This window comes from Emys orbicularis, chromosome 10, assembly GCF_028017835.1.
Source record: "Emys orbicularis isolate rEmyOrb1 chromosome 10, rEmyOrb1.hap1, whole genome shotgun sequence".
Lineage (NCBI taxonomy): Eukaryota > Metazoa > Chordata > Testudines > Emydidae > Emys > Emys orbicularis.
Window position 1 is genome coordinate 77438600 of NC_088692.1, and position 19678 is coordinate 77458277.

At 45.6% G+C, this 19678-nt stretch overlaps 1 protein-coding gene across 1 annotated transcript in view; it reads right to left on the reverse strand.

The window, feature by feature from the left end:
* Positions 1–19678, reverse strand: part of AGBL1 (AGBL carboxypeptidase 1) — a 362219-nt gene that overhangs the window by 267893 nt on the left and 74648 nt on the right. The window contains exons 14-16 of the mRNA XM_065412235.1: positions 16761–16848; positions 8976–9120; positions 5815–5968 (exon numbers count right to left, since the gene is read on the reverse strand). Of these exons, the coding sequence (XP_065268307.1) occupies positions 5815–5968; positions 8976–9120; positions 16761–16848 (387 nt within the window). The remainder of the gene's footprint in view (positions 1–5814; positions 5969–8975; positions 9121–16760; positions 16849–19678) is intronic.

A 19678-nucleotide genomic window follows, 5' to 3' on the forward strand; every position in this document is an offset into this window, starting at 1 on the left:
AGGCCAATGGGAGCTGCTGGAAGCGGTGCGGGCCAAGGGACGTACTTTCCCTACACAAGCGGCGTCCCAAGTTTGGGAAACTCTGATCTAACCCAATATCTTGTCTTCCGACAGTGGCCAATGCCATATGTATCAGAGGGGATGAACAGAACAGGGCAATTCTCAAGTGATCCATCCCCTGACATCTAGTCCCAACATCTGGCAGTCAAGGTATGTCTACACAGGAAAGAAACACCCATAGCTGGGCCCTGCCAACTGACTCGGGGTCACGGGGCTCAGGCTGCAGGGCTGTTTCATTGTTATGTAGACTTCCGGCCTGGAGCCCGACCTCTGGGACCTCTGCAGGGTCCTAGAACCTGGGTGCCAGACCAAGCCCGGAAGTCTACACAGCAATTAAACAGCCCCACATCCCAAGCCCTGGAAGCCCAAGTCAGCTGGCAGGGGCCAGCCACAGGTTTTCCTTTGCTGTATAGACTTACCCTCGGAGACTTAGGGATACCCAGAGCATGGCTTTGCATCCATGACCATCTTGGCTAACAGCCATTAGTGGACCTATCCTCCAGGAAAATGTTTTGATTTTATCGAATTAAAGCATTTCGATTGACCCAAAGCAAATTTTGTTTCACGGGAATTTTTTTTTCCATTCCATTCTGGAAAGGAAAAAATCCCAAAATGCACAAAATCTTGTTCCTGTCCCACTCTGACAATGAGCTAATTAAATCCACTGGAAGAAAGGCTCAGCTCCCTCCACACAACAAAACCTAAGCTGCCATGAATTCATCAGCCTCCTTAAGTTTCTAGGTTTTAATTTAGTCATCTGTTACGGTGACAAGGCACTGATGTGTTTGCTCTAGTTTACAGAGGAAAGTTTCATCATTACCTGGGTGTAACTGAATGGATCTTTTAATTATAGATCTTTGGATGACTAATCCATCCATTCATTCTGCTATTTACCATAACTTCCAGTGGTCCATAGGGGCTAATCAGCAGGTATCTCACCCAGGCATTCCTTCATGAAGTCACTGGGTCCTACTTACAGTAACACGCCTGACAAATACGATTTCAGCTTTGCTTGGAAAAACAATTAATTTGAACTAGAAGCTCTCACTGGTAGATTCTGGCAGTTACTGTGTGTATGTCCCTTTCCCAAGGTTTCTTCAGATACATGTTTCCTGTAAAGGGACTACTTGAGATTATTAGTTTCCTTCCTAGCATTACTTATCACCAAGTGAACAAGAGAGAAAGAAATGGCGGGGGGAAAATTCACTCCAGCACATCTCCTGTGTATGAACGTTTCTGACCTGTATATTATATACTCCGACCCGGGGCAGAATGTCCACCCTGCAATTTTTAGCAGGCTATTTTGAGCCCCACTAGTACAAGTCTGTCTATGGGGCTGGGAGGCATGCTCCCAGCTGCATTGTAGACATACCCTGGGTCTTTCTGAATCTCATTTTCTCATCTGAAAATTGGGAATAATGATATTTCCTTGCCTCACAGGGATGTTGTGATAAATGCATTAATGCCTGCCAGGTGCTCAGTTACTATGGGGATGAGGGTCACACAAGTAACTAGACAGACAGATGCACCATCCTTGTTGAAAATCCTGGACACCTGATAGCAATGCATCGGCAAGCCCATTGTCTGCTCCCACTTCAGCCTGGCACAGGGCATCTCCAACAGCTTTCATGTGGCTGATGAGCTCCACGCCTGACAGGTTGCTTGGCAGATTGAATGTGTAATGCTATGGGCTCAGAATATGCAAACTAGCATGGAACATGGGTGCATGCTGTGCTCCCACTATTGGGTAGAGGACCGTTTTCTTCATTTGGGGTGGTAACTTAGGGCCAAACCTGAGAAGAGCAGAGCACCTGAAACTTCACTGGGAGCTGCAGCAGCTCAGCACCTCTCAGGATTTGGCCCTTTGCTGTTCTTGCTGCTGCTTCTTTCACTTGAGAATTTTTCCCCCACCACCACCACCTTCCCACCCCCCAGGAGACCCTCTTTCTCCCAGTAAGGTGAAAGACCAGGGTCAGAAGAGCTGGGATCGAAGACTCCAAAGGGGAGATTCTCTCACAACCATTATATTTCTTCCCCTCCGTGCCGTTAATTTTAAAACCACTCAGAAGTGACAACATCAAACCCACGGCAGGTGCAGTGCAGTGGCTCATCGCACCCATGGGAGCTTGCAGAAACCTGCTTTTTTATATTATTCTAAGAACTGCTACTGTCTTCCAAGGAAAAGCTTTTAGCATAATTTGGCAGGCTGAGTCTGCACAGAACAACTCTCTGTGAGAGGCAAAAAAGGGGGGTGGAAGGGGGAAGGAGTAGAAGGAGGAGCGGAGCGAGACAAAGAATCCTCCTGCTCTTTGAATGAGCACCCCACATGCTGGCAGCATGAGGGACAAGTGGTTTTCTTTTTGTCAGAAGGCAAGCAGGGGCCTTACAATTGGGGTAAGGGGCAAAGACGCCATAACCCAGGGGATGCTCAGACTCCAGATAGAGGAAAGGGTTACGAATGGCAAAGCAAAGGGGACCCAAAGCACAGCACTTTGCCCCTGCCACCCAGCGTCCTATGGTTTCCTTAAAATCAAACTTGTCCAGCCTCTGCTGTCTTTCTACTCTAATATGTCAGTAATAATAATAATACAAGGGAAAACCAGCATGATAGCAAAAGCAGGCAACAGGGAGGTGGAGGGGAGGGGGCAAAGGTAACTGTGCTGAAATGAGCCTTGGGGCCCTCATAATCTGAGCAGGAGGTGGAAGACCTGGTCTAAAAAAAACCCCACAACTCCCTTTTCCTTCAACATGCTGCGAATGTGCAACTTCTGGGAACCTGCACAGCTTGTGCTTCTCATTAACAAGCTGCACATTAATAAATTTAACTCAGACAAATGTAACCATCCTTGAACCACATTAATCAAAAGCCTGACAAGACCGATCTAAAGAGCTGAGAGAGGAAAATAAAGCATAGCCAACAGAGAGGGTGTCATGCACTGATTTTCCATATCTCCCCGCCCCCCGCCCACATACCAGTATTCCTTGTGTTCAGAGTAACTCCTCCCCACCAAATCTATCCTTCCATACAGATGGCCCTATCCCTCCCAGCACCCTGCTATGTTTGCCCAGTGCACCCTTGTGAAGCAATCTCTTTCTTCCCCACCCTCTGTGTCTCTAATAAAGAAAACAGAGAAGGCTTATAGGGTATTAAAGCAAGATCAAGCCCAACAATTACTCAGCTCTGAAAAACTGTATGTTATCTATGTTGTTCTTGAAAAATCACTCAAGAAAAAAAAAAATATATATATATATATATATAAGGAGAAAACAAATTTGAAAGGCAAACAAAACCACTAAGGCTTCTTGGAGACATGAAGAGCCCAAAGCCCTAGAAAGGAAAAGAAAAGTACAAAGAGCTGAATCCTGCAAGACCCAGGGAAGAAGACTTCATGGGAATGACTTCCATTGCTTGGTGCAGACGCTGCAAACATACATTCCAGCTCCGGAGGTGATGTGGAGCCACATCCTGGGAGGAGTCAACCCAGGGAGGAATGACTAGAAGTTGTTGATGGACTTTGTCCATTTGCTTTTGTTGGGCTGGGTTGCTTGCATGGCAAAACAGTGAAAAATATTGGATTTTTAGCATCAGCTAAACTACCTCAGAGTAGGGAGGGCTTCTCACACAAGCCAAGTAGACTGAGGACCAACTGCTGATCAAAGCAATGCAAAGCAGCAAAAATTAAGCTCAGTGCGCCCCCCAAAAGCCATTGTTAACCAAACTGCTTAAATGAAATAAACACATACATGATAATTCGGGCTTGTCTGGAGGGAGCCTATGGCACAAAACACAGTATGGTGTTTTTCTGCTCTTTCATTAGATAAAACAAATGTTTTCTATCACATAACACTGTCATTATTGTCATTCATACAGTGTGCTATAGGTGCCCATGACATACACAAAAAATGAGACAGTCTTGCCCCCACCATCCCTGCCCCAAACAGCTGCCAAATGAGTTCAGAGGATACTATTTCGATAGTTCAATTAGTCCATTACTAGAGTTGAGTGAGATTTTTCAGCCAAATTTTTTTCAGTGGAAAATGACGATACTGAAATGCTTTGTGAATGTATATCAATTTCATCAGATTGTTCATTTTGAAAAGAAAACAAAACAAAAATTCAGAAAAAAATCAGAACTGTTTGGTTTGACATTTTTGCAATGTTGTTACACTGGAAGGTGTTGATGGCCGCCATCATGCACGTCCTTCAGCTGTAGACAATCACACATCTCATGAAAGCTGATGCCTGTGCTAGATCACCCTTCATTCAGGCTAAATGGAAGCCACAATTAAATACTTCTCTATGTAGCGATAACGGGCCACAACAGGAAGCCACCACCCAATGCACTGGGCCACATGGGAAAGCCTGAGCAGAGGTAAGCTGTATGGTTGGAGGGGTTTCTCTGGGACTGATTGCAAATGCAGGGACTATGAGATTGACAAGCTGCGGACATCTGTGTGTGAGTGTGGCAGAAAACAAGAGCAGAAGTCGTAAGCATGGCCCTCAGAGGGAGCTGAGGGACAGAGTTTCTTGGGGCACAGGACCGGCTAGAAAGGCAGGCTTGGAAACTGTGATCAAGGAAACTGACTGCTGTGTGTTTCTACTATGTTCAGGGTAACAGGACTTCATGTTCCCTTCTTATAAATAAATAAAATTGCACCAAATAAATACCTGACTCATACAGAGTAGTAGCCAATTGCTTGAACCGAAGTGGCAACAATAAAAATAATAACAGCCATGCCAACAATCAAGTTCTCTCCCTTTTCATCAATGCCTCCAGTTTCCAGTGTATAAAGCTGTTTAATTGCAAGGTTGAACTTGGCAAGACTGTAGTTTTGCTTGAAAATTTCACCCTGAAATGCTCCTTCATGATCAGAAATGGTGATAATTCTACAGCAAATACTCCCTAAATGAAAACCGATAGACACTTTGCGACAGGAAAACGTAATTACATTGTAATGTCAATGTAACTACAGTCACTCTGTTATAAACTGGAACCAAAATGGAACTCATAACTTTCACCAGCCCTAGAAAGGGAAGAAAGCAGAACGGCAAATTTCTCTTCTCCAGTCCACATAGGAGTACTCAACGCTAATATTTTTGTGGTCCCTTTATGTATGGATCTAATGTTGATGGCAGTGGGATTCCCACACATATATTACTGCGCATAGCTGATAGGGTTCAAATTCAGAAACCAAAACCTCCATAGAATTGTATTGCTCGCTATCTCAGTGATGTCAAGATGTACATGTCTGTTACACATTTCCTCCCCAAAAGATCCCAAAGCAATTTATGAAGTTCACAAATCTTACACAGGAATTCTTTCACCCACTGCAGCCACCTCTGGGGTGCAACATAGCAGCTTAAATATTTAATAGTATGTAGCATGCAAACACTATTCCATGGGTTAGCACTGACAGTGAGGATGAATGCTGTGTCCAACTGAATCTAAGGTGAGCATCTGTGGAGACAGAATGGAATTACAAGAGTTGGAATTTGGCCGAGGGAAGTGCAGTTTACACCCCTCTTTCTTATGAAAGTACTGTACTTCAGTAATAAAGAATTCAGTAGGCCTCCCATCCCTCGGTCTCCCAGTCCCCTGCTCTCCTGCTGGCTGCAGCACACACCTGCCTTTGCATTAACTGCTTAAGTATATGCCACGTTCAACTTCTGGAGCTCTCTCTGTGTTCCACATAGGATCTCTGAGGCCCACAAGTAGCCAATAACTTAGTTATACATCTTAGGTAGGTACTTACGGAACTGTTCCAGGTCATCACTACTTTTAGACTCTGGCATAGCAGTGATGGTGAGCAGTGGGCATGGGTTTCCTCCCAGAGTCTGGCACAGTGTCTGCTGCCTGTAGTAGACCTTCTTGGGGTTCCTGGTTTCTTCCAGGATGTCAAGGTGGGACTGAGAAAGAAGCAAGGAACCAGCTTTACGAATGAGCTCATACTGTTTGAAAACTCATTATATTTCGGTCTCAAGCATCTAAACTGGGCCCTCACCTTAGTGGTCATTTCCTCTGTTATTACCCACTCCTTTACCCTCTTCTTTCTTCTGTCAGTCAGAACTGCCTCCCTCAAGATGTTTGCTGTGAATGCCCTAATAAATTCATTACAATATGGAAACCTGTCCCACAGGGAACGTGGCTAAAACCCATCAACTCAGTTCACACAGGACACCCAGCAGCCACCAGATGGTACCAGCTTTTGGTATCTACCAACCTAGGCTAAATTTCAGCCAGTGACCTCGAGACAAAAGACTCCAAATCTTATCTCCAGGCCGTTGATTCCACCCCAATCATCCAGTGTCTAGTTGAACAAATGCAGTTGGATACCTATGATGATCTACTTCATAAACCAATTTACTGTATAGAGTAAATGCAATTATTATACCTATTTAAATTATCTTGCACAGATATAGAGGATTTGTTACAATCAATTTCTTATATGCTATGGTAACCAAGGCAACTTAGTGGAACCATTGCTACCATCGATACCAAACAACAGACTGGTGAATTATAGCTTCACATGCAAACATTTAACATATCAATTTTTTTAAAATGAATTACTCCTCATCAAGTACACTTGATTACTACTGGTTGAAAAGCAATGCACTAGTGAGTGCATCCATTGAAAATGAAGTTCCTCTGTATATATGCTGTAAATATGTCTGCAATTATTAAAAATATATGGTATTATTAGAAATGTTCTCAAATCACTAACTCCACATAGAAGTTTATCATCTTCCCAAATGCCCTTGGATTACTAATCACATTTACTTTATTACTCGTCTGTAGGAAAAGACATATTTCACCCACAGACACATGCTCTAAAATAAAACCTACTGGTGCACAGACCTGAGTTAGAATTTGTTCATCATGCAAATTACAGTAGTATAATAATCTTCCAAAGGGAAATGTGCAAGTCCCATCACTCACGTCATTTTAAATTAGCCTGGTCAAAGTTTCTCTGGAGAATATATTGTAGGCAGCAATCCTACTTTGGCCACCAGCTGGACATAATTATCAGCTCTTTTCCACCTCTAACACTCACTGTCCAAACCCTGATGTCCTTCACTCAGTTTTAATTCATTCAATCCTTGCTGAGGCAAAATTCTCATCGACTTCAAGGAGCATTTTACCTGAGTAAGCAGTGAGTAAGGAATGAGTAAATACTTCAGGATTTAGCCCTGTGAATCTAAGAATAATAACATCCTTTCATCTCGCTTCTATTCATTCAGGCGAGATACTCAGGGATTCCCACAGGGTACAAACTCTTAAAGCCTTGCATGCCCGCATACCAACAGAAGGAATCAATACATACTGAAATCATGACTAGGTACTGTACTTCAGTAATAAAGAATTCAGTAGGCCTCCCATCCCTCGGTCTCCCAGCCCCCTACTCTCCTGCTGGCTGCAGCACACACCTGCCTTTGCATTAACTGCTTAAGTATATGCCACGTTCAACTTCTGGAGCTCTCTCTGTGTTCCACATTAGCTCAAGGAAGTAATTGGGTCCCATGGGCCTAGTGCAGATAGGCTTGCACGCATGTTTTGGACAGCCAGGGCTTGACCTGAGGGATCTCAGGTACTGAATCCAGCTTTTCTGAACATCTGTAGTGGGATGCGAAGCAGTCAACTACGTGTTGTGGTTTGGAATGGGAATGAACCTAACATGGACTACATCAGTGCTCCTCAAAGCTGGTTCACCGCTAGTGTAGGGAAAGCCCCTGGCGGGCCGGGCTGGTTTGTTTACCTGCCGCGTCCGCAGGTTCGGCCGATTGTGGCTCCCACTGGCCGCGGTTCGCCGCTCCAGGCCAATGGGGGCTGCAGGAAGGGTGGCCAGCACATCCCTCAGCCCGCCCGCTTCCAGCAGCCCCCATTGGCCTGGAGCTCCTCCATTCTTGTACAAGGGCAAAATGGTACATTTAATAAAGTTTGAGCTTTAGAAATAGTCAGCAGGGGGCCCAAAATAGCTCCGTCCATCCATCAATTGCCCATAGAAACAGGGATTGGGTAGAAGGCATTAATGGCAAGACAATTAAAGGGGGCTGAGAAAAGGGGGCAGAGGCAGCCTGAACGTCCAATATCTTCACTTTTGGAAAGGTTTCTCTCTCACGCTTAATGGTGAAGCGAAGTGCTGCCTGGGATCCTCCATTTTCTCCATTTATTCTTCCCTTCTTTAGAAGCCTCACCCGGGGCTCTCCTACCAGTATGGTTCAGAAGGTGAGCTGGATACAGCTTTCCCCAGACCTCCCAACACTATTCCCCAGCTGGCCAATGAAAGGCTCTAGGGAGCCACGTGAGTGAATCCCTCCCGCCCCAGAGAGCAAACATTAACATCCATTTCAACACAGCTTTGAGACAGTAAAGCCTTATGCTTTGGGTCGGTTTGTTTTTCCACGTATACGTTGGGAGCACAACTGGGGATGTCTAACTGGGGCAGAGTGCACAGCTGACGGAGTAAATCTGAAACAGGCCCTGCACCTCAGTATTGCACGGTGCAGCTCTGCCAATAGTGAGTCGTTACATGATGGCCGAAAAGGATTAGCCACGTAGGAGAAGCAGTCAGCCTTTTCCTCCTAGCTTGCCATTAGCCCAGAGCAGCCTGCACTCTACGGATGGGCTGCTGGACATGTTTGGGTTGGCTGGTAAATACTAAAAAAAAATTCAGCCTTTAATCGCAGCCTGCTCCATGCAGTTAATGCTCATGGGTATCCTTCAACTCCGTCCTGATCTGCAGCGTGGTTAGGGACTGCTGTGGACAAGGCAATGAAAGCATTATGAAAAATAGCTAGCATCCTGCGAGCAGTGCTACAAAGGGTAACATATGTGCCATATCAAATACTACTCATAATCAAGACCGCTCCCCTCCCTTGTTCCCATCAGTCTCCTCCTGGGACAGGCCAACATTACCATCAGTGCAGAGTAAGTGTAGGGGTAATGGTAGGCCAGGTAGCAGACATCCTCCCCATGAGGGAACGTGACGGTGAAGGTGAGCGTGTAGTAGGATTTTCCTTGTGCGCCTCCCGCTGCGGCTGCACTACGGCGGTAATGGTTTCTAGAGGAAGAGAAAGAGCGGGGATAGATTGTAGTCAGCTTTTGGGTCCTCGTCTTGTGTGCTCGTGCAAGAACTGAACCGTTGGAGAGGTCTCCATCCCGAATGAGCTGTGGCGAAGCTCCAACCTCAACCATGCATGGTGCAAACTCTAAGTGGGCCGAATTCAGATGCAGCTGACCCAGTATGCAACACTGCGCCACTGAACAGTCTCCACCATACAGCTAAAGGCCATGTTACAGCAGGTAGGTGAGAGGCTGGGGGGAAGCAGCAGATATGGAGACACAGGCAACATGGTGACGGTTAGTGCCAGCATGCACAGCTGGATTCAAGCAAGTTACTTGGAATCCAACGGTCAGAGCGGGCCAGGGGGGGAGCAGTGAGTTAGAGGCCGAGCAGCTGGTGGCAGCACTGGGCATAGTTTGACCCTGCCAGTCCTGTGCCTGCGGGGCTGGGCTGCCTTGTGGGAAGATAACAGTTCATCTAGTGTGGGAAGGTGGAGCCAGCAGGGGATGGGTGGATGGGAAGAGGCTGTCTAAGAGGACTTGAAGATTTTGGAGGAGTAGAAATTGTAGAGGTTAGGGTCCAGTCAGTGCATTGTAAGAAAGGTGGAACTGGAACAACATATAAAAGGATAGGGGAAAAGTGAGGTGAAGGGACATGGGCAAAATACTCCATATGCCATCAAAGGCACAACTTCGGATTGAGCAGAGAAGGGAGCTGGGATTGAGAGGAGTCAACACGTGAGGAAGCGGAGATGACCTCATGCAGACTTGCAACTCATTGGCCAGCCCAATCACCCCCACCAGATCCCTCCTTTTCAGTAACAAGAGCACCTGAGTCTTCAAGACTCCACAAATCTCCCTTCACATTTTCAGCACAACCTCTCTTGCAGGGGATTAACTCTAATAAAGATGTGGCTTCTGGATGAGAAGGAACATTTTCCTGCAGCACAGATGAAGAGCCAATTCATGCACTTTAGAGAGAAATATCATGGCAAATTGCACCCAGAAGTATATTTCAAACAATATTTTCCCCACATTGCACCAATTATGCTGTTGCCAAACCTTCTGATTCTGAAGGACTGTGAGGCTTTTTGACAAATGTTATCATCAATGTTGCATTAAAATGCAAAATACTGGAGGAGACCAAAAGATGCAATTTCAGCTCCTGAAATTTACAATACCAGTTTAGTTTTCTGTTGTTTTTATTCAAAGGGGTGAAGAGAGGAGATAATTATTCTTCTCAAATCCTCCAGAATAATCAGCTCTTCGTCACAAGAAACACACAGCACAAGAGCACGTTTCTTTTCAAAGCATGTGAATTTAGTGGTTACGAACACGTGAGGTGAATGGCACTGGCTGAAGCAAGGAGTCACACAGGCAGCATTCCTGCCTTCCTGGCACAGTGAAAAGCCAATGATTTAATGCTCAGCTGACACCCACACCCAGACGTTTCTCTCTGTTATTTTCAACCAAAAAACAGGTAATAAATAATTTTAAATATTAGAGTGAAATCCTGACTCAGTTCCAAGTCAATGGATTTGATTTCAGTGGGGCCAGGATTTCATCCCCATTTTCTTAAAAATCAAGACAACAACATATCACCTTCTCTTCCAGTGAATTTGGATAATGGGGGGGCGGGGTCAGGAGCCATCTCTTGTGTGATTTACGTGGATAGGACGTATCCTCCAGATCTCTATTCTATTCATTTTTACTTTCACAGTCACAATAACCTCAGACTCGAGATGCTGTCACAAACCCTGAGATTTTCTGAGACAGTCCTGAGACATCCCCTGCAGGTCACTGGTGAGAGGTGAGATGGGGGTGGCATGTTGGGTGCTATCCAGTATTCTGCCATACAGTTCTGCCAATGCATTTTCAGTCCTGAGTTTCCCCTCCACCAACTCCCATAGCTCTACCAATGCAGCTCAGTCCTGACCTATTAGTATCCTATTAGTCCATCACCACCACACAGCTCTGACACTAGTGGAATCCTGGCACTCAGCTATTCCAGTTCTGATGACCCTCAGTGCTGATCTGCAGCACCCGCTGCTATACCAGCAAAGGGCCTCCCCTGAACAGGGATTTCTAATCCGTCCTCTTTCGACTCACTTCTCAAAACTTATCTCTACTCCAATGCCTACAGCAAACAACCTAGTGATAATGGCAAGTCTACATGGCTAGTGACCCCCGGGGGGTTTATTCATCATTACTGATTCATAAAAAAAGTTACCTAGGCATGTAGCTTGCTGACACATCCTTGTGTTCCTATTGCTGATAGTCATGGCTTCCTGCACACCCACCTAAATGTCCTGGCCTTATTTAGCTTGTAAATACCTTGGGGTTAGAACTGTCTTTCTCTGTATAATTGTACAGCACCCAGGACAATCCTGGTTGGGGTCCCCGAACACTGCTAGAATACAAACAATCAATAATAATCTTACTAAATTATGCCCAAATGTGATGTGATATTAGGATGGGTCACGTGACAAGTCTACTAAATATATTTTCACATTTGATCTGTCTGATCCCCCGAGGTGGAAAAGATCACGCATTCACCCACCGCAACCTCTGGTCCCCACAACCTCATTTATCCTCTCTTCCCAAAATGTGCCCAAAGCTCTGCACTCTTTCCAGAAGCTAACCAACTGGTTCTTAGAAAGGATATGCAAGACCCAGTGATGGCTTTATCAGCATGAAAGCTACATCTGCTGTGCCTTTGAGTCACTTTATAATAGTCAAATCATAAAGCTTGCTGCTGTCCTTCAAATCTACTGTGTACCAAGCAGTTTACCTCTAGCAGCAGCTACTGCAAGTTAATTAACAATTATAATAATACTTATCACTTACTGTGTAAAGCACTTGTCATGTTCAAAGCCCTTTGCCAACATTAGTTAATAAAACCTCACAAACTCCTTATCTGCTAACATTCTTTGGGGTCCTACAAGGTAGATAAATCAGTATAATTTTCCTCATATTACAAGTGGGGAACTGAGACAGAGAGGTGAAGAGACTTGCCCAAAGCCATGGAGTGAGTCAGTAGCAGAGCTGAGATAAGAACTCAGGAGTTCAAAGGCTCCAAGCCAGGCAGCAGCCGTGTGACTCACTCTAATGGCCTTTTGACTTCCTTAACCACCTGCAGCATTTGACCAATAGCATTGGGAAAAGTGATAAATGGAATATGGTGGGGTATCAGCTTAGACTAAAGTAGTAGAGGAAAATTCATATATACCATAACTTTAGGCCCACTGGAAATGGGGTCTAATATAAAGATGCAATATTTACCATTTCTCTATTCTGTCCCTCCCCAAAGGACCCCCTTTGTCCTGCTACCTTTTAACCCCATTGGGATCTAACCATGTTTTTCTCCCCACATGGACCTATTCTTAGGCTTCCAGTGTGGTAGGTGTATGTGACACACACTCTTTTAGCAAACACAGGAAACAGAGGGTGCCTGAGTCTGTATGGTGGAAAAAACTGTAACAAAAACCAGACAGCAGGAGATGGCTGGTACTATTGGGTCTGGTAAATGGTGGCTGGATGGAACACAATGCAGTGGAGCTCCCTTTCCAAGGACCAGACCCTGTGTGGGTATTCTAATTTTTGAGTCTCTACTTAGAATCTGTTGAAAGCAGCAGTGCCCCCTAGTGACTGAAAGGGACCATTCTTGTGGTCAAATGGCTAGTAGGGTCCATGCCCTCTTACCACCGCATCAATGTCTTAACTCTGGCTAGCCAAGACGACCCTTAGGACTGAAAGGGGAGATGCCATTCCATGCCATATTTAAGCATTGACTTCTCTCCTGGAAACTAACAAGACCAGGTAGTACTGACTGTGATGGTAATTTTTATAGTGTGAACACAGGGTCCCTGGAAAGAGAGGTGAAACCCTCTCTCTGACATCACAAAGGCCCCCAAAACACCTATCAGATGGGAATGAATAAGTGATTAGTGACCAGGGCAGGATTCCAACTGGTGGGCTAGAAACAAACTGCTTCATACCCCATTACCATCCCTCTGAGGCATCCAATGCCCAGAAAAGTTGTGGTTTAGACAATGAGCTGAAAACAAACTCTGGAACTGAATGCCCAAGTGCATTCTCACCAATTCAATATGCTGACATTTTCCTTAAATAATTTGCTGGAAAGGAATATTATTTTGTGTGTTAACATAAACACCTGCCAAAACGACAACTGAATTAGACAATTTTATAATAACCGTGACTATTTATCACGAGTGTATCCTGGCACTTCACACAGGGAAGCAATAAAACAGAGCAGCCATGTCACGGAAATTCCTTTTGACAGCTGAGTTGCTAATATTCTCCATAACATAAAATCTCTCTCAAGAGATGTATGGGAAAGGTATATAATGGCAGAGCGGTGCTACGACATCCATCTTCATGAGTGAGCTCTCCCATCTCTCCTCACCAGTGAAGATGAATGTCAGGAGAGATCGGCCGGCATGTATTACACAGACAACCCATGTATGTGCCTCTCCTCCCGCTGTCCTTCAGCTCAGAGGCTGCTTTAGATCTGAGCTGTGGAAGATGAGAAATGATGGGAATTTGTGGGTGAATGGGCATGTTAACCTCACTGAGTTTACCCTTACTTATGCATTCAAGGTCTGGGGTCACAGCTAACATTCCTCCAGGCAAGGAGAGTTGGATGAGGCTTCCTCCAGAACCCATCGCCAGCATAAGCAAAGCGCTGGGGGAGGATACAGGGCTCTTCCACCAAAACACACTGAGCATGCTGTCTTCATAGTGCTCCCATCTTCAACCGGCCTGGGGAACCACAGACTCTGATTGCTCCTAGATGTAACTATTTGCTGCCTACAGACTGGTACACTACAAGCTCCAATGATTAGGGAGTTGCTCTGTCATTGGTGAAAGAACAAGAGGTGTGTGTTAACCTAGAAAGAACAACAGATTGATAGATGGCAATATAAAAATCTATTGACATATAACTGAATGTACAATTGAAAGACACCGCATACTCCAAAAAAACCCCAATCCTATGCTAATGTCTCCACCATATCCCGGTCCAGGATATGATTAAGAATTTAATTGCACACTCATGGCTTAACTTTACTAGTCAGCTGTTATTGAATCACCACACAATAACTGCCCTGTTAATGACATTAGGAGCCATTACTATCGGAATCAGCATATAAGCATTGCAAGTCCTGCATCTGCTGGTGCCTATTCTGCCTGCACCCAGGAGCCCATGCACAGAAGCCAAAGGCTACAGGCCTAGTGCAGCATTTAACACAATGGGGCCCCCACTCTTGGTTGGCCCTTAGTCACTACCATAGAAAACATGATTACTAATAAAAATGAAGGTATGTGGGGGCCAGCTGTCCAATAGTATCACATAAGCTTCTGAGGGGACAGTCTCAGGAGGAGTAGAGGTTAGCTGGACAAAGATGAGTGTGGGGACATTATTTGGGCAAGGTAAATGGTTATTTGAGTTGTTACTGACAAGGCACCCATTAGAGGTAAGAGAACCATGACCCTTGACCCCCAAGCGAGCTTTATTTAGGGAGTTTGGATTTGTTTTCACAGAGAACTGGAAGGTTTTTTTACTCCTGTCATGACATAAGTTTGGGGCTCTGTGTTTCTCCTGCAAGGCGATAACATCACAGTAAATGCACCCGGCAGTGTTTGGATTGATTGTGATGTCGTGCATGCGAGTGAGAACAACGTTTAACCCTCTAGGCCAAATGTACAAACAACAGCAAAAAGCAAAACAAAACCCAGTTTATTTTGCAAGGAGAAATGCATTAATTCTACCTGGGGTTCTACAAGCCCCTAAACCACACGGCCATGTGTGGATGAGACTGCCCTTTACTGTGACACATGTGGTCCATTAGCAGGGAGTGAAATGGAACACAGGTTCATTTGAACAAGTGGAACTTCATTAAACCCCGTGCACTGCTCTGTCCATGTGGGTGAATTCCTTCCAGCCTAACTCCCTTCATTCCTGGTTTCCCATCAATAACAGTCCCTCCAGGGAACATGGGCCCTCTTCCTCCAGTTCTACTGATCATGATACATCTTCCCTATTTTACAAACATTTTAATATACACATTAAAAAACAATAATTGATGCCCAGACCACCACCCCATGTCCCTTTGTCCAGAGGTTGCTATAGGGTTGCCAATTTCAGTTGGACGTACTCCTGGGGGTTTCATCACATGACATGATCTTTAATTAAAGTTTAATCTTTAATTCCTGGAGACCCTGGGACAATCCTGGAGGGTTGGCAACTCTGGGTTGCTAGCCCATAGCAGAGTTGGAGTCTTATCTTTACCACAGACTCAGCTGGTTACATAGTCTTTAAGATCGTTTGGTCTCCTCAATGGATGACCACAATGGGAGTGACCTATCCCTGTCTCCCTATCTAGAAAACCATCTCTCTGTGGAGTCTCCTTCCTTCGTGTGGGGTTGGCCTCTGGATGGTTCTCTGTCTCTCTGTTCTGTGACTCTCTCTCTGTAGGTTCTATCTAGATTTTGTGTCTGCTCGCTCGTTAAGTGTCTCCTCGTCCTTCAGATCACTTCTTTCTTGCACAGTCGCCTCATATGAGCTGGGTGCCAGTGCAGCCCTCACTACACCTTTAGTCTACTCCTTCTGGAGACTCTCTAAAGGCTGGATCCTACAGGAGTACCTGTCTTCAAGGCGGGCAGGTCCTTGGCTGACCTGTTGTAATCTAGTGCCTGCTTTCTCTGATCGTTGGCCCTGTTTTTTCTACCGACGAAGCAGAGTGTAAAGGCAATGCCACAGACCCAGTGAGCATGGCTCAGGGTGCAGACGTGTCTGCCACCTTCAGGCAGAACTCCAAATTCATAGGTGAAGTGAGCAAAGCCACTCCCTGCTCAGGCCTTCACTGCGTGCCTGTGGGATCATTTTCATATGCCATCCTACTCTGGGAAAACTAATTTCCCTCTCATGCCAACACAGCACCGGGTGGTCACTGGGACCAAAGTTAGCGGGTACAACTCATGCAGATTTAAAAAGGGTCTGTACTTGCTCAAGACAGGACTGAGTTTCACCCATACAGTACATTAATTTCTGGAGGAAATGTGGCAGTGATGGGAGAAGCAGAGCAGGGCGTTCTGCCCTCTGTGCTGACCACCACTCTGAAACACCCAGATAAATCTATCTGAAATCACAGCTCACCCTTTGGCAAGGAGAATGGGTGACTAAAACTCTGTTAACCCTGTGTGTGCTGCATTCAATTTGGCACACCAATGATACAAGTTGGGGATGGAAAAGAAAAACAGGTAGGCTGTCCAGTCCACCTCTCTGCCAATCACTGGTGCAGGGCCTTAAAACTATTTGGGTACCACTCCTTTGTGCTTCTGTGTACTCATGAAGAGGGCTTCATGTTGTCACCATGGTTCCCCCCTCCTCCCTTCTCCACTACCACTTTACTCCAGAAGAGAGAATTCTGCATGTATCCTCTCTCTCCCCTGCATACCAACTAACAGGGTCTCACTCACATCCAATCCCTGCTGTCGGAAGTGCATAAATTTATTGTGTGTGAGAAATGGGGCACTGGCAGCTGAAGGTTAATGACATGAATACGGTTAGCAGGAGGGGAAGGGAAGCCAAAAGGAATGCACCAATGAAACACTTACTTGTAGTAACAGATATCAGAGCCCACCCGAATCCAGTGAGGCCTGCCTTGGAGAGCTTCCTTCACTGAATACATGACCGGCTGCATGCCTACATAAAACAAAGGCAGTTTCAGGTGACATGACTTCCTTTGCGTGAATGTGCATGCTCTTTGCAGCTCTTTTACCAAAAGCAGATACACTTTTCCCACATCCCACACTTGAGATTTCAAAGCAGCCAACTCTCTATAGAAAATTATGGAGAGGGGAAGCCAGCTACAGGGAAATGAGTAGTAAATGGATCAGCCCTACTGGCTTTTCCAAGGTGAGAGATTCCAAGCAACTCTGCTTATGCAGGGACTGAGGAAGGGAAAGAGGAGGAAAAGAAGAACATAAGAATCAGTACACTGGACAGACATATAGTGTGGTTAGACAACTATCCCGTCCCCTGTCCCACTGGAATACATCAATAGCCACCTCCTGCCATAATGGAAGCAACCAATGGACGGTGCATCTAGCTTAATACTTTTTGCTAACCTCAGCTAATATTGGATGCTTCATAAGAAGGTATTAACCTCCCATAAGAACATACAGAGCTGGGTGCCCTAAAAATGCTTATAACAATAATGTCCCTCATTGGACTGTATGATACTAGGGGGGCAACTTCTTCCGGACCTGCACCATGTTATCACCTTATGCCCTGAAGAGAAACTATGCAAACATTATCCACAGTTGCATGAGTCCAGCTCCTTTGCAGGAAGATTTTTATCCACTGAGACATGCGTATACAATTTATTTGCTCTACATGAATCCCCCCTTCTACACTTAGGGCAAGCTTCTTGTCCTCATCTTTGACAATCTCCATAGCGCCTTCCCCATCTATTTCTTTCCCTTCCTCTCTTTCTGCTGCCTTTGTCTCCTTCATCCAGTCCAATTTACTGCCTTTCTCTAGGCTGCTCATTACATCTAGTTCATGATGTCGATGTGTGCTAATATCTAAGATGTATAGGATACTCCTTGGTGTCATTAATGCTGGGGGTTTACTTGCGTCACACACAAAAAAAGGGTTATAAAATCACAGCATTTTGCCTCCTCCCTTTGGATTTCTTTGGTGTAACTCAGGGGTCGGCAACGTTCGGCACGCAGCTCGCCAGGGTAAGCACCCTGGCGGGCTGGGCCAGTTTTATTTACCTGCTGACGCGGCAGGTTCGGCTGATCGCGGCCCCCACTGGCCGCGGTTCGCCGTCCCGGGCCAATGGGAGCGGCGAGAAGCGGCGCGGGCGAGTGATGTGCTGGCCGCGCCGTCTCGCCGCCCCCATTGGCCCGGGACGGCGAACCGCGGCCAGTGGGGGCCGCGATCGGCCGAACCTGCCGCGTCAGCAGGTAAATAAAACTGGCCCGGCCCGCCAGGGTGCTTACCCTGGCGAGCCGCGTGCCGAACGTTGCCGACCCCTGGTGTAACTCATCAGCACTTAAACAGCTGCGGAGTACATCTCTGAGCAGACACAGGATTGTCCCATACCTCAACAGGAAGGTAACTTGGAAAGAACTTCAAATACAAACTCAATCACATCACGGATTAACCTTTCCATTTTTGCTTCATGTATCCACATGGGAGCTGGAACAATTTTTACAGTGGGGGTGCTGAGAGCCATTGATCCAAACTGTAAACCCTGTATATAATGGAAACCACTTCAAGCCAGGGGGTGCTGCAGCACCCTCAGCACCCCTAGTTCCAGCACCTATATGTATCCATGCAGTGCTTCTGCATGGACCAGCTAACAGAGGGGACACCATGGTGCATCATGGGAGATATATACCTATCCAGGAGACTGGTCTTTCAGAGACAATGAGGACATGAGGTACCAGAACTACAACTCCCATGAAGCACCACAGCATCACAGCAGGACATCGTTTAATATTAAACTATCTCAAAACAAAACTTTACAATTCACTTAGACAAACCAAAATATTTTGTTTCCATTTCCTCAATGGAAAAGTCTAGTTTTCGGCCACACTGTTCAGTTTTTTGACAAAAATTCAACATTTTCTATGGGGAAAGAAATCCATTTTCTGACCAGCTCTGCTGCTGACTACAACTGCTCCTTGAGACGTTCTTTCACCGATATGAAAATTACACAGCACCATCTATCTGACAGGGAGATCAGAAGGACAGCCACAGTACACAGCCAACCCATGTTATAGCACATTGTCACCCATGCCACTTTTGCACAGGAGCAGGACTTGAAACTTCCAGCTCAGTGAGGTGAATGGTAGCACTGGTAAGTGAATGGAGCAGCAAGTAGCATATTTTCTTATATGCAGAAGTCAATGTCATGCATGCTGCTAACAGTGCTATGGGCCTCACTCCATCCAGATAGCTAGAGTTTCAATGCATTTTCAATGCATCAGAAGCAACGGACAAGAATTTCCCCAACAAGCAATCACACACACACTGACCCCAGACCACACAATAGCTGGCCCTGGGGCTAGCCTCCTAACACAGGATATTATTTTCACATTTTTCTTCCAAATATATTTTTAATTGCACATTTTAAAATTTGATTCCTGTCCACTGAAAGCTCACGAAAGTGAGGGGATAATAAGTGCTGGCTACGATCAGAGAAGCAGATGCCGGAGAACCTTCCACCAGTAAGGGCCTGAGTCTACCCTACTGAAGCTACCCCATAGGGTATATCATTGAGATCTACTCTATAGGTTTCAAGAGGTACCATATCAGCCTCTGACATCCCCTTTGCCACTCCTCCTCAGTGTACTTCACTCTCAGGCCATTAAGAGAATTACCCAGTCATGCCGAACTGTTTGGTGATTCAGGAAAGTGGAATAGCACGACAATACAAATTCATTTTCATTTGTGATCTATTTCAGTACTTGAACTCTGGTCCTTAGGGCAAATGATTTATAATGAACTGCACCACTCA